The following is a 13915-nucleotide window of genomic DNA, read 5'->3' as shown; positions in this document are numbered from 1 at the left end:
GGAGGGAGGAGGGAGGGGAGGGGGGAGGAGGAGGAGGAGGAGAGAGCAGAGTATACCGCAGACATCATTTCTACTACAGTGGCGGAGCCGTACAGGACCTGTTTCACTGCAGGGGGATCCAAAACAAGCCCTGTGGAGCCGCAGCTAGAGCTACAGCAGCCGCAGGACACTGTGTCTCTCCCTCTGTCCCCCCTTCCCCACGCAACCCCAGATCCATTTACACTTTACAGTAAGTGGCTATTTTTTTTCCTCCTCTGATTCTTTCTCTCCCCCTCCCCCCTCCTCCTCTCCCCCCTCCCCCGATTTAGATTAAAATTATCCCCTCCCTCACCCCAATCCGCTCTCTCCGGAGAGGGGCCAAAGAACATCCAGCATACACCCCCCTCCCCCAGTCTCAATGGGCTGCAAGGAAAACAGCTGGAAGAGGAGCGAAGGAAACCGACGCGTCGTGGTGTGTGTGTGTGTGTGTGTGTGTGTGTGTGTGTGTGTGTGTTCGCGCGCGCGCGCACGCGTGTGTGTGAGTGTGTGTACATACACCCGTGCCGGGCTCCAGCCTCCCGGCTCGGGACCCCACTCTGGGCGCAGGAGCGGCGGGCAAGGGGAGCAGCCAGGGACCGGGTGGGCGGCCCCCAGGAGAGGGGGCGCGCCCGGGCGAGGGGCGCGGGTGGGGAGAGCAGCGGCGCCCCGCTTAGGCTGCTGCTGGCCCGGCGGCGGCGAGCGCAAAGAGCCCTGTCCTCCTCCCTCCCGGTGGCGCAGGGGGAGGCGGCAGCGGCTGAGGGTCGCGCTGCCCTCTTCGCTCTTGCAAATTCCCCCTCCCGGGAGGGGGCAGTGAGCGCCGCGGGGGCTCGTGGGAGGGCTGGGCTTCCCCGCCTGGGGTCGCCTAGCTAGAGAGAAGCGACCCCAAGACTGGGGTCTCCCCGCCCAGGCCAGCCTTTTGGGGCCGGGGACTTTGCGCACGGCCTGGGGAAGCGGAGAGGTGGCGGCGCAGGGGGCAGGGGCGCGCCGGCTATCGGAGCGCAGCGGGAGTGGCGGCGGGGACAGGCCCTGGCTGCAGCCGCCACCGCCGCCCTGTTGGTGCGGTCGCTTCCTGATCCAGAGCAGCAGCAGCCGCCGCCGCCGCCGCCGCCGCCGCCGCCGCCGCCGCTGCCGGAGCCGGGAGCCCGCGAGCGCCCCGGCCCGGCCCGGCGTCCCCGCCGGAGCCCGAGGCAGCAGCGGAGGAGCTGCGGGCTCTGCCCTGCGCCGGGACTGCTCGGCTGCGCGGCGGCAGGGAGGGTGAATGAAGATGGGAGGAGGGGAAGGAGGAGGCGGCGGCGGAGGAGGCGCTGCGGGGATTGGGATGCGCCCCGGAGCCCCGCGGCTCGTTCACTCGGGGCCCCGAGACGCCGCCACTGCCGGGGCTGCCGCCGCCGCCGCCTCCTACGTGGTTGCAGCGGAGCACGCAGGCCGGTCCCGCAGGGGGCAGGGAAGGGGCCGGACGGGCGGAGCGAGAGGTGAGGCGGGGTCGGAGAGGAGGGAGTGAGTGCATGTGAGTGTGTAGGTGCGTGTGTGTGCGCGTGTGTTCTCGCTCCGGGCGGGGGCCAGGGCCTTCGCGATGGGGATGGGGCTCCACGGTGGTCCCTTGGCTGACTCTGCAGCGCCTCGACCTCTCGTTAGCCACCTCCTTCAACTCTGTGGCTTGTGCGCTTTCATTTTATTTCAGACCACGTAGAGAGCTGACTGGAATCGGTGAAACCAGGTTTTCTAGGGAGACTAAGCAAGGACCTTAGTGGTGGGGGGTGGAAGTAGGATGGTGATCTAGACTCCGCCAAAAAAAAAAAAAAAAAAAAAAAAAAAAAAAAAAATCAGGGTGTTAAGACTGTGGAGTTCAGTTCGATCCCATAGCTGTCCTGTTTTGTTTTGCTTTCTTTCTGTATAATCCTACAGATAAGAGGGTAATATAAATACTTGGGAAGGTTGGGAAATTGCTGAAGAGTAGTAAGGGCGGAAAAAAAAAAAGCCAGTCGGAAGCTGGTTATATAATGCGCTATGTGGCTAACAAGAAAGGCAAGCTATTTTTATTTTGTTTACCGTATGTTGTGCAGTAGGAACTCCTCCAAACTCGTTCTGTCCCCGAAGAGATTTCTTAGCTCCTCAGAGAGCCACAGGATACAATTAGTAAAATTAGAAGACCCCACACCACCTACAGAATACAAAGTAATGCCTTAGTAGAGTTCTCACCTCATCTCCTACCTAGCATGCAGGGGAATATGTGTGTGTGTGTGTGTGTGTGTGTGTGTGTGTGTGTGTGTGTGTGTGCAATATGTTTCCCTTAGCAATCTAGTAGTCTCATCTCAGTGACATTTCTGTTTTATAATGCAAGGTCTTCTTAATATTTAAACATCATTGCTATAGATCGCACACAACAAGGTCGTTACATGCTGCTTATTTTTAGGCACAGCTGGTTACTTTTTCAATAGTGTTTCCTAAGCTATTTCTGTGTGGCTTTTTGAAGAGCCCTACTGTTCCTAGAAGCCCTAGTTAAGCCCACCCTCTGGTTTCGTGATGATGGGTGGGTAGCCAAGATAGTTCGATAGCTGAGAATTTATTTTTATTTTATTTTGAATGAAGCTTATGCCAGCGGAAGCTAGAGATAGCCACCAAGGAGAAGAAAAACATGCGCACAAACTCTTGGAAAGGGATTGCACCATAACAGTTTAGCTGTGGCATTTAATCTCCTCTGATTGTCCTCTAACTGGCCATGCATCAGTCAATATTTTCGCAGCTTTGCAAATAAATGGACTTGAATGCCACCTTCCACATAATGCCAAGGCTGAAAAGCCTCCTGCCTGTCTGCCTCTCTCATCATACAGATACTGTCAGTGGTGTTAGTTTTCTGTACACTTACTCTGGCCCTGATCACTCATGTAATTAGATCAGGCTGCCATGGCAACAGACAGTGTTCCTCGGTCCATTCAGGTGGGTTTGCCTGAACTACTCGAAGTGTTTTATGCACAGTATTTGAGCTGCCCGAACCAGAGAGGAGAGACTTCACCATTTCAATCGCATCTTCTTTCAGTCCTTTGAGCAGGAGATACTGAATGAGGCTTCTAGCTACTCAGCTTTTCTAAAGGAAACCAACACACTGTTCCTACTGGGTACAATATGTAAATGCATCTCCCCAGACAGTGAAAGGAGCCTGACAGTCCTGCTGGTGTTTATTGTGAGCAGATCAACAAGTATTTGATACTTGCTAGAGACCTTTCAGAGCTGACTAAAGCAACATTTCTTTTGCAGTCCAGAGCCTTTGGCCTTGCAGGCACTTAACCCTTTCAAGTGTGAGAGGAGAGCACACCCATGCTTTAGAATTGAAATTGCTGACAATGCTGCCTGGCTTTCTAGGTGGCTTCCTAAGAGGAGGTGGCTCCTTTGGAAAGCGTATTCCCCACGGTCACATTTTAAATCTTGACAGCCCACATTATAAAAAGGGACATTGGCAGTAGGCAGGCATTCTGAATGTTACTTTTCTTCATTTGGATCTTTTGCTCCTGATCTTTGATGATCGTCAGTAGTAATTAAAGATATATTTGCAGTTAAGTTAGAGATGCTGCAAGCCAGTATCATGCCTGGAATTTTGCACAGTAAACTGTGTGTACCGTACTTTAGGATATAATTTAAGAAACATTTAGAGAGCTTTAGGCCAGTGTTGGCATTCCAGTACCACCTTAAGCCTGCTAAGGCCAGAAAAATTATATTATGACTGAAAAGATAACAGAAAAGTAGCTTTAGTTGCTGGAGTCTGGCACTGTTCAGACGGCCCAAATGAAGGGGAATGGTTTAGTAACTTTGAGTGTGTCATGATTTAGTTGTGACCTTGCCAGTCAGTTTATAGTTTTAAGGCCAAGTAGCTAAATCGGTTAAAATAGAAGAAAGAAAGACACACAGAACCTCCCTAACACACACACACACACACACACACACACACACACACACACACACACACACACACACACACACACCTCCTACCTCTCCAGGGCCAAGATGGGAATAATTGCTCAATTCTCCTCACAGGGGGTTTATGAGTTTCCCCTGGTTACAGAGTTTATGTGGTTGCTACATTATTGTGGCCTGGTCCAGTGAAGCATCAGTGTGGTTAAAATGAGCTATTATTTCTGAGAGGTAAATTCATGTGAAGCCAGAGTCTAAAATAGAGGACAGAGGTTTTAAGTTTTACGCATGCCTTGGAGGCCCTCGATGCTATTTGCAACAGAGAATGGCTTTACTTGCAATTAAATGTGTGCGTGTGTTTTTCAGTGTACAAATGAATGCTTGCTAAAATAAATATGAGAAGTGTCTGTACTTGATTGAGAACTGGACCCCCCCACCACCACTTTCGTTTTAAAAGGTTTTGGACAGCAGTGATATTTTGTTAGAAATAGCATAGAGAGACTTCAGGCCTCTCAGTTGGCTTTGAGAGAACGATTAAAGAAAAACTCTTGAGCCATCAGATTACACATCAAATAGCTAAAGATGGTCAGTAGTTTCCGTTGCCTAGAGTCCCAGGACCCTCCAGTGTGAAGAGATTGCTAAAATGATGGTCAACACTCTTAAGGCTCCTAGGGTTTCTTGCCATTAGAGAGTTCAAGGATTCACATTCCTTTTGTATAATGTGACCTTGTTTTCTCTCCCATCCTGAAATGTCAAGAGGATTTTGCTCCTGCACATACCTTGGACGACAGCTTCTACTGACTAATAGACTGTGCCAGCTTGCTAGGCTTCCTATTAGGAGTTAGTCAATAAATATACTTTGCTAAAAGCCAGAGCTCACGTAAGCAGTTGAATGTAGGAGTCAATGTTGATTTCTTTGAACTGTAGTCATCTGCAACACGTAATTTAGACTCGAGAAAAGCTTAAATACTCGCATATGAAAAGAGCCTTCTCTTTTCAGTCTGTCATTTTTAGGGGTTGACTGACTTCCCGGGCTCTGTATTTTCAGAGTAGCACGCAAGTCTGAATGATTGGCTTCTAAGAGAGTTAGGTTTGTGTAATTTAATTGCTTCAAAGAACAGATTTCGATCCTCTTGGTCATACTTCCAACCTGAGAATAGAAGCGGCCCTTCTTATTTTGCTAAATGTTTGTGAAAAACAACCATTGTGCCGATGGCATCAGAGGCCACAATTTCTGCCTAAGGACTAACATATAGTTTTACTTTTGTTTGTTGTTTAAGATTTGAATTTCTGAGTCATCAGCAATCCTATTTCGGTTGCATTTAATTTAGTTTAGTAAAATAAATTTACTCATTCCAATTTTCTGTGAGCAGTTCGACGACGACGACGATGATGCCTGTACAGGATGCTAGCTTTACATAAGTGAAAAAATATTGGCTGAAAGAGTTAGAATTGAATTGAGGCTTTTTAAAAAAAATAAATACTTAAAAATTACGGAAAAAAAGGAATGCTATGTGGTAATTTATCTTTATTTGCAGAAATGACATTTTTTATTTTCCTTTCCCAATTTTATTTATAAGCATTTTTGAATTTAATCGGCACAATGGCATATTTTATAGTCCTTATAAACCTGAACCCTTTAGGATAATTTACTATAAATGCTTATGCTCCCTGTTACTACTATCCCACATGTACTAAAACATGTTTAGAACTATTATAGACAAAGCAACTCACGGCCCCCTTTGTTTGGCATATTTGATGTTAGCAGACGTGTTTCATTGATTTTTCTGTAACTCTTAATGCATACCATTTGTGGGGTAATGAAAATGCAATGATAATTGCCATCATGTGGCAAAATTGTATTCGACATGAAAACCCCTTTTCAGAAAACTCATGGTGTAATAAGACTCAGGGCTTAGAGGGTAGGTATTCCCCTGGTTGCAGGGCATCATTGCGTCTCAGAAGGACTCATCCTGCTGCCGCCGATGTGGCCTTTAAGCGTGACAGGTTTAGAGTGATGTATTTATCAGATATTTTTAGTGGTGATTACAGCTGCCAACCTGTAAGCATGTATGCTTCTTGCAGAAAGAGAAGGAATTTTCTTGCCACCATAGATGGCAAACTTTCTTTCTTCGTGCCCTTGGCCCTGCGCCTGATCCTGTGTTACCTCTTGGTGTTTGTATACCATCACATTTTTAGTTATTTAGGCCATCTTGCTTGGTAATCGTCTACCATTAGTAGTATTGTGTTTCTCTGACATGTGCTTTTGAAATACTAAAGATTCCAATTTCAGTGTGTCATTGTATACAAATGTTCCATCATTTACTGTCTTGCTTATTGTTTGTGTGTTTTTACAGTGAGTTCATGTGGCCTTGACTTTATTCTCATGTTTCTTTCCTTTGATGGGATACACAAGTAAATAACTCTTTATTACTCTGGCTGGGGACAAATGCTTTTTGAAAGAAGGAAGCATGCCAGTGCTAGAGTAAATTAATATTTGACAGCATTTGCATCATATTTGACTGTTCTGTGCACTTCAGCAGAGTGGGAGGAGACTGTAGTTTGGACTCTAGCAAGCCTTATCTGCCGCCGGGTGATGTGTAAACAGGGCCCTGTGGACACACAAATCCATATACAAGCAAACGCAAGTCCCCGGTACCTGCAGCTTCTGGGAAAGTGATTATTAAGTATTTTGAGCTTCTTCTGAAATGTTACCAGATAAAAATCAAGACTTCCCTTGTCCTTAAAATAAATGCTGCGCTGAGATGAAATAGAATTTGGTGAACTCCTGTTGAACTCAGTCGCCGTTTGTATCCACAGCCTTCTCGGTGGTGGAAGGATGGTGTCTTATTTTCTTTTTGTAAGAACACTATAGTCCACTTCAGCTTTTCTCCCTGTACACAGATTACACGAGGAAATGGAGGACTGTTAAAAACTTCTTTTGCAGAGCAGTCCCAGGCACGTAATAGATGCTTCGATAAATCGGTGGTGAATGGATTCGTTAGAAGGAAGGATACTCTGGCTACTATTCATTACTTTGCAAAGTGCTGGAAAGAAGTGGAAGTTATTTTCCTTTCCAGCTGGGCTGTGCTCTTAAAAATAGCGAGTGTGTATGGTTGAAAATAATTATGACTACTGAAATAAGTTGCCATGTACCCAAGGATAATTGGCTTCCTTACCTGTTTACAGATTACTCACATTGGAGATCATATTCATAGTTCCAGAATAGTTTCTTTCTGACACCCAATATAATTCTGGGCCTTCTCCTTCCTACTGTTACCTGGCGTGAGCTTAGGAAATCCAGACTAAATTTAAAATCAGCCTAAACAACACACGCAGCGCAGCTCCTGCGATCTGACTGAAAACCAGTCCAGCATTCACTTAGTTGAGGGGATTTTTTTTTTTTTTAAATCCCAACAGCATGGCTGGTTCTTTTGGTGTAATCTGGTTAATTGGATATCCCCATCACTTAAGTATATAATTTTAATGGCTAAGGCTAAAAAGTATGCTAGAGGATCAAGCTCTCTACTTCTTCTGTTTCTGTGCACACATTGTAATTCACAACATTATCTCACAAGCACCAAGATCCAGGAAGATTCATTCATTTCTTCTTTCATTTATCCATTCACGAATTCATCACATAGTGGGTAACTTTGATTCACTATTGGGGCAAAATGAAAGTGAAGGCATTGCCTGTTCAATAACTACATGATTTCAAATTTGAGCTGGGCACGTACCTCAGTTGGTAAGAGTGCTTGTCTACCGTGCACAAAGCTGTCAGGTGGATGCCATAGATTGCATAAACTGGACCTGGTGGCACGTGCCTGTATTCCCAGCACTTGTGAGTTGGAGGCAGGATGATCTGAAGTTCAGGGTCATCCTCAGCTACATAGCAAGTTTGGGATCAGCCTGGGCTACCTGAGGCTTTTCTCAAAATGCAACCTTACTTCCCGCTGCCTTTGATTTTCCACTCACCTGGACTAATATGCTAATAGTGGTGTTCTGTCATGATCGTCTTTCAAGTTGCATGTGGATAGATAATGTATACTAGATTAAAATTAGGCTTTTGGCCCAATTGTTATTCCGTCCATGCCCATTTCTACCTGATGCTATTTGTGATGACTGGCATGCTTATTTATTGAGGAAAGCGACAGTGGCTGTCGCAAACACGGAGACCAAGGTTTTCATTTGGCTGAAGAGATGGCCTAGATTTCATGTGTTGGCTCCCCTGAGCCCCGTGGAATAAAACCAGACCTGCCTTGAGCTGACTGCTCTCTGTGTAACTCTTTTAGAACAAAATTCAAAATTTTGTTTTTTAAGACTGTTTTTCAGTGCCTACACCTCAAGGTAGACCTCTTTTTAAAGCAGTTTATTCTTTTTTTTTTGTTTCTCTTGTTCCTTTGTGCTCTTTCACCTTGGATTTCTTCTCCTGCACTTTCTGGACCACTGTAGAAGCATCAAGTCACCAGGGCAGTCCGTTCAAGCTGCAGATCTGTCTGTCATCTTTGTCCAACAGTCTCCTCTTCGACTCCCTCTGTAGGGAACTGCCTCAAATGTCAGGTGAGAGTTTTATGATATTTTTTATCTGAGGATAAGTCTGCCTTGGGATGGTTGCTCACCAGCCCTGTACTCTGTTAACAGTGAAATCGAATTTTCTTCACAACCATGGTGTATGGGAAATTGCCCACTGTGTGTGTGTGTGTGTGTGTAAAACTTGGATGAAAGCATCTATGGTTGTGGTCTATTTGGTTCATGAGGAAATTTGCATTGAATCGGTAATGATTGCTGCCTGGGGCTTGTGCCTGATTATTTTCCCTGTCACTTGTCCTTAAGTCAGTTAAGAACACTAAGCTGCCATCTCCCCTGAGTCTCGGTTCTCCATCTTAGGTTCTTACTGTGGTATGATATGTTTGCAAGGAGACAGAGAACTGTTTGTTGGGTCAGTGGCAGCCAGGAGTTGTTGAATCTTGAGTCTCTTTGTGTCTGTTTGGATTTTACAACTTCCTGATTTCCTCACATACAGTAAATTTTTCTGGCTGAGAGAGTCTCGAAACAGTGTGTAAGCAAGGACTGTTGACTCATGGTTCTCTCTTAAAAAGCAGACAGAAGGCCAGTGCCCTTCTGTGAAATCTGGAGAGAATGGAATTCGGCTAGGACGTGGGGCTGGAAGGGCTTGTGGACACTATTGTACATAACCCAGGGGGGAGGTTGTGAAATAGAAACAGAAGATTGATTTCCAGCTGCCTTGAAGCCGTGAGGCCAGGCAACCTCAGACGTTCCAAAGGATGGCTGGGCAACAGACTCACTCAGAGAGTTTCAAACAGAATTTGGGGCTCCACCCTAGACCTCCTGAATCAGAATGTTCCCCGCTGGTCTCCTGGAATGAAGGAAGTGTTTCTGGAACTTTCCTGTTTCCTTTCTTGGTAAGAAGCAGAAGGCGCTTTTACCAAACCACATACCCCAAATTGAGAACATCAAAATCCATTCATCAAGAGGTAGATACTGGCTTTACCAAAAGTGTTCATTTAAAAAATGACCCTGTGGAGCCGGGCATGGTGGCTCATGTCTGTAATCATAGCACTTGATAGGGAGAACCGAGGTAGAAGGGGTGCCCAGAGTTTGAGGCTAACTTCAGCTGCGTAGTGAGTTCCAGAATAGCTCAGGAGACAGCCTGAGACCCTTCTCAAAAAGCAAAACAAAATAAAACTCCCAAGCAAATTCTCCAGTTTTCTGTGTTTACACCTCAGAACCAGTTTATTTTAAGCTAAGTACAAACTCCATGGCCTCTTGAGATAACAGCCCGAAGCTCTGACACTAGTCAGAGTATTTGGACTTCAAATCTCAAGATGTCTACTCTGATTATGCACACGCCTCTATCCTGTTCATGCCTCAGTTTCTTCCTGAAAGATGGGGACAACAGAAGGCTACTGTGAGGATGGAATGAAATAAAAATGCGTGTGTGTGGCTTGAATGTGCCTGGTATATGGCTTGTGACCTATTCACATAAGCTATCATTGTTAGCACATGTCTTATCTCTAGACAGTGGGATTGCAATGATCTTGTTTTTCCATGCCCGCTCCTGAACCATACATGACTAGGAACGAGTAAATATACCTAGACCTTGGCCTTTGGACCAACCCTGTAGGCATTTGTGGTTCTACGTAGCCAATAGGGTTCTATTTATTTTTCTGAATTTTAAATTCTGAATGTATGCTAACTGATAGAATGCATATTTTTTTGAATTGCAGTAAGATAAACTGATGAATACCATGCATATGTGGAATTATTTGTAGTTTGAATTAAAAAAAAAACAAAAACAAAAACAAGGCCTGACTAACAATTAAGTTTAAGCCTTAGAAAGGGTAGCTGAAAGTCTGGGAATATAGCTCAATGGGCAAGCACTTGACTAGCATGTGTGAAACCCTGGGTTCAGTTCCCCAGACAGAAAGAAAGAAAGAAAGAAAGAAAGAAAGAAAGAAAGAAAGAAAGAAAGAAAGAAAGAAAGAAAGAAAGAAAGAAAGAAAGAAAGAAGGAAAGAAGGAAAGAAAGAAAGAATCTAAGAGTCCTCTGTCGGGCAAAGCAGAGAATGGAGGGCATTGCTACGCCACAGCACTGGATTCTTTTGAATTATGCAAATGGCTTCTTTCTGTTTTATTGGCTGTGGACTTGAGAGACTCTGTTCAAATGGACGTAGAATGATGTCTGGCTATTGTAAGGGCAAGCCTCTTCAGATCTGCAGGTGTCTGCTAATGGGCAGGGTGGGGTGTCATACTGTTGTTCTCCCTCTTCAGGGGGAACATGTTTAATACGTGTATTTTGCCAGGCAGATAATCCTCACATTGACCTTTTAGGAGGTATGGTTCAGGTGCATGTGGGGGTGAGGTGTTCTTTTCTTTTTAAAACCTGTGGTATTTGAAGAGAGTCGTTATCTATAACAAAATAATCTCAAGAATTTTCTTGCAAACGAGACAGGCTGCCAGGAGTCTTATCTTGGGCAGCATGGCCTGCTTATTGAGATTTGGGGGTTTCTGGCCTCATAACTAAGTCGAAGTGTCATGGATACTCATAATCTTGTTGACGAAATAGTGCAGTGTCATCTTGAACATTAGTCCCTTGACATTTTCTGTGATTGCATAGAAAAGAAACGTATATGCGTTATCTAAGCATTTTGCATACATAATGGCCTCATTATGGTCCTCACAATTGATGGCTGGATGTGGGCAGGGAGAGAGTATCATGTTGTACTCTGATACATTCAAGTTATTCTTTTAAATGAAAGTCTGGGTTATTATTTCTGGCTCTTGTTTTTTTTTTTATAAATATGATGCAGCCTAGCAAGTTATGACCTAACTTATTCACAGTTACTATCTATGTAAAGAAGTGATTCATTCATACACTCCTTGTGTATTTTTTTTTAACTACTTCATGGTGCTGTGGACAAGAAAGTGAGTAAGAGCTCCCGGAGATTATACATTCTTCGTGACCAGGCATGAGAAAGAAGGAATGCACCGAATTAGCTAACAAAGCTGAAAAGGTTGGGTTGTACTTACTAAGGGGTACGTTCTGACCCGGAAGGAATTCAAAAGGGTGGTGGGAGTTCAGGAAAGGCTGTAGGAGGAGGATCATGTGATTGGGTCTCGGAAGGCTGGATTGCACTTCTGTGGGAAGAGATGGAGGGAGGCAGAGGAAAGTCTTGCAAGGGGCTGGAACAACAAGCGAATGCTTGCTTGTATGTAGAATGTAGGCTGGGCAACTGTGGCTGAAGCTGGGGGTACTTCTGAGTTTCCCGGGTCGAGGAGACTGGCAGGGGTATGGGAATAGCTGAGAAGTCGGTCCGAAGAGCAGTTTGGAAGCGCCGCTGACAGAAAAAGGTTTTTGAATTTGGCCTTTGGGGTCCTGTGCCTGGCAAAGGGGTGGACACACAAAAGGCGTGACTAAGGACGCAGGAGCTGGCATGGAATGCATAGGGTGAAGGTAAGAGGCCGTGAGAAGGGGAGCTGGAGTGTTGGCATGGCACAGCCTTTGTTTGCCAGTTCTTCAAAAGCTGGGGTGGCAGGAGGGCTCGGCTTGATGCAGGGGTGGATCGGTGGATCATGGAGGGATCGGGTTGATGCAAGGGTGGATCGTGGAGAGAGATTCTTCTGTTAGAGCTCCGGAACCCTAGAAAGTCTGTGTTCAACTGAATGCCATGAAATCTTGTTGAAACAGTTATTCCTTTATAAAATAGGAACTTGAGCTAATTTTAGCTAGCTCTAATATGCGTGTGTATGAAAACGAAGGGCGCTTTTGACACTCAGCCCATGCCGTCGCTTTTCCACGTAAAACAAATGCCTCTTTTACTTCCCTCTAAGCGGTTTGCTGAAGACTTTCCATGGAGCCCCTGTCCCTGTTAATAACAATTCTAGCATTTCTTTGATCTTTTCTACTGTTGATTGAGTCTCCTCATGTGACAGGCGTGAATCTTATTGTGCCAGCCACTTAACAACTTAGCCATTGTTCATTTGTGGCAATTCAGTTACTGTACTTTTGATAAATCATATTAGTATGGGTGTAACTTCATAACTTTTGAAGATTTCCTGGAGGCTTTCTATAGGTTCTTGTGAATGTGAGAAAAAATACACACACACACACACACACACACACACACACACACACACACACACACACACACAAAGAGATAGACATGGATCTTTATGTATGAAAATCCTAAGATGCCAGACATAGCTCTTTAACAAATTGGCTTTTCACTTAATACCCTATAGAAGATAAAGAAATTTGGAATTGAGCTGAGCATGGTTGTGTATTCCCGTAGGCCTAGCACTTAGGAGCAGAAGCAGGCAGGTCAGGAGTTCAAGGCCAGTCTCAGCTACACAGTAAATCTGAGCAAGCTTGGGCTACTTGAAATCCTGTTGAAAAAAATATCAGTGTTAAGCCTTAGTTCTGGGGAGAAAGTTAGCCTAAGAGTCCATGGCACACAGTGCAGGGGACCAGTGGAAGTTGTCTTGGTGTTAATGAGCAACCTATTTACATAAAATTAGGAAAAACCTGAGGATTATTTCAAGTTTTTTTTTGTCTGAGTTACTTACATGAACTCTTTGTATTGCCCTCAAGTGGCTAAGAATGAAAATATTAAATACATAAATAGTAATATTTAAAAACGCGAAGTTCTTTGCATGTGTGTTTGGGTGCACATGTATGTTTGTGAGGTATGGAGGATAGATGTCAAACTCAGATGTCCTTCCTCACGTGCTGTTGTTCATTGCAACAGGGACTCTCACTGATCAGTGAGGCTGTCTGGAGTCAGCGAGCCCCAGGAACCCTTGCTGGGGCTTTTCCACCTTTCATGAGCATCCAGGGTAGAGGATGAGGCCCCCTAATGGGAAAACAGTGAAAAGTAGTTTACAGTTGCCGTTTTGAACACGAAGTCATTTAATTGTCAATACTCTCATATGTGGTAGACGCTGTGGTTATATCTATGCCCTGGATGTAGAAACTGGCACAACAGTGGGTAAGCGCCCACTTTTGCCAGGAATTAAGTTAGCTTGAACTCCTCACCTTGGCTCTGAATCACCCTCAAGCCCCAAGTCCTTTCTATGTTAAGAAGCTCACACTTAGATACGGAAGGCACAGTGTATTCTCGGGAACCAGTATCAGGGGCCGTTCTGAGGCCTCATTCCCACACCTGCCCCTTTGATCAGAGACTCCCGTGAGCTTCTGATTCAGGCTGTCTTTGTAGCATTTCTTCCTTTTCTTCCCCCTGCGGCCCCAAGATTCCTACGCACTTTCGATAATTATTAATTGAAGAAAATGATGACAGTGGCACTCTGCTTATCTGCTCTGGGGGACTGGCTTAAGTCAGCTCCAGATGTTCAACGCCGAGTCCCAGGGAGCTGCTGAACTTTTGACTCCTGAGAGCTTCACTGGGTCATTGCTTAGTTTCCACGACTTGGCAGATAGGAGCGATTTAGCTCTCCAGTGTGATAGGTGGTGG

At 45.4% G+C, this 13915-nt stretch overlaps 2 protein-coding genes across 3 annotated transcripts in view; both read left to right on the top strand.

The window, feature by feature from the left end:
• Window positions 1-10: 10 nt before the first annotated feature.
• Atxn1 (ataxin 1) overlaps window positions 11-13915 on the top strand; it is a 410907-nt gene continuing 397002 nt past the window's right edge. The window contains exon 1 of one of the 2 annotated variants that reach the window (XM_006972835.4): window positions 11-229. The gene's annotated coding sequence lies outside the window, so the exon portion shown is untranslated. The remainder of the gene's footprint in view (window positions 230-13915) is intronic. The other variant, XM_076573259.1, reaches the window with a different exon arrangement.
• Window positions 398-13915, top strand: part of LOC143273537 (uncharacterized) — a 30518-nt gene continuing 17000 nt past the window's right edge. The window contains exons 1-4 of the mRNA XM_076573627.1: window positions 398-451; window positions 586-828; window positions 889-1490; window positions 8377-8484. Of these exons, the coding sequence (XP_076429742.1) occupies window positions 398-451; window positions 586-828; window positions 889-1490; window positions 8377-8464 (987 nt within the window). The 3' untranslated portion in view covers window positions 8465-8484. The remainder of the gene's footprint in view (window positions 452-585; window positions 829-888; window positions 1491-8376; window positions 8485-13915) is intronic.

Source organism: Peromyscus maniculatus, chromosome 5 (assembly GCF_049852395.1).
Source record: "Peromyscus maniculatus bairdii isolate BWxNUB_F1_BW_parent chromosome 5, HU_Pman_BW_mat_3.1, whole genome shotgun sequence".
NCBI classification, from domain to species: domain Eukaryota; kingdom Metazoa; phylum Chordata; class Mammalia; order Rodentia; family Cricetidae; genus Peromyscus; species Peromyscus maniculatus.
The sequence above is the reverse complement of the archived record's forward strand: the minus strand, read 5'-3'. Positions and strand labels throughout refer to the sequence as shown.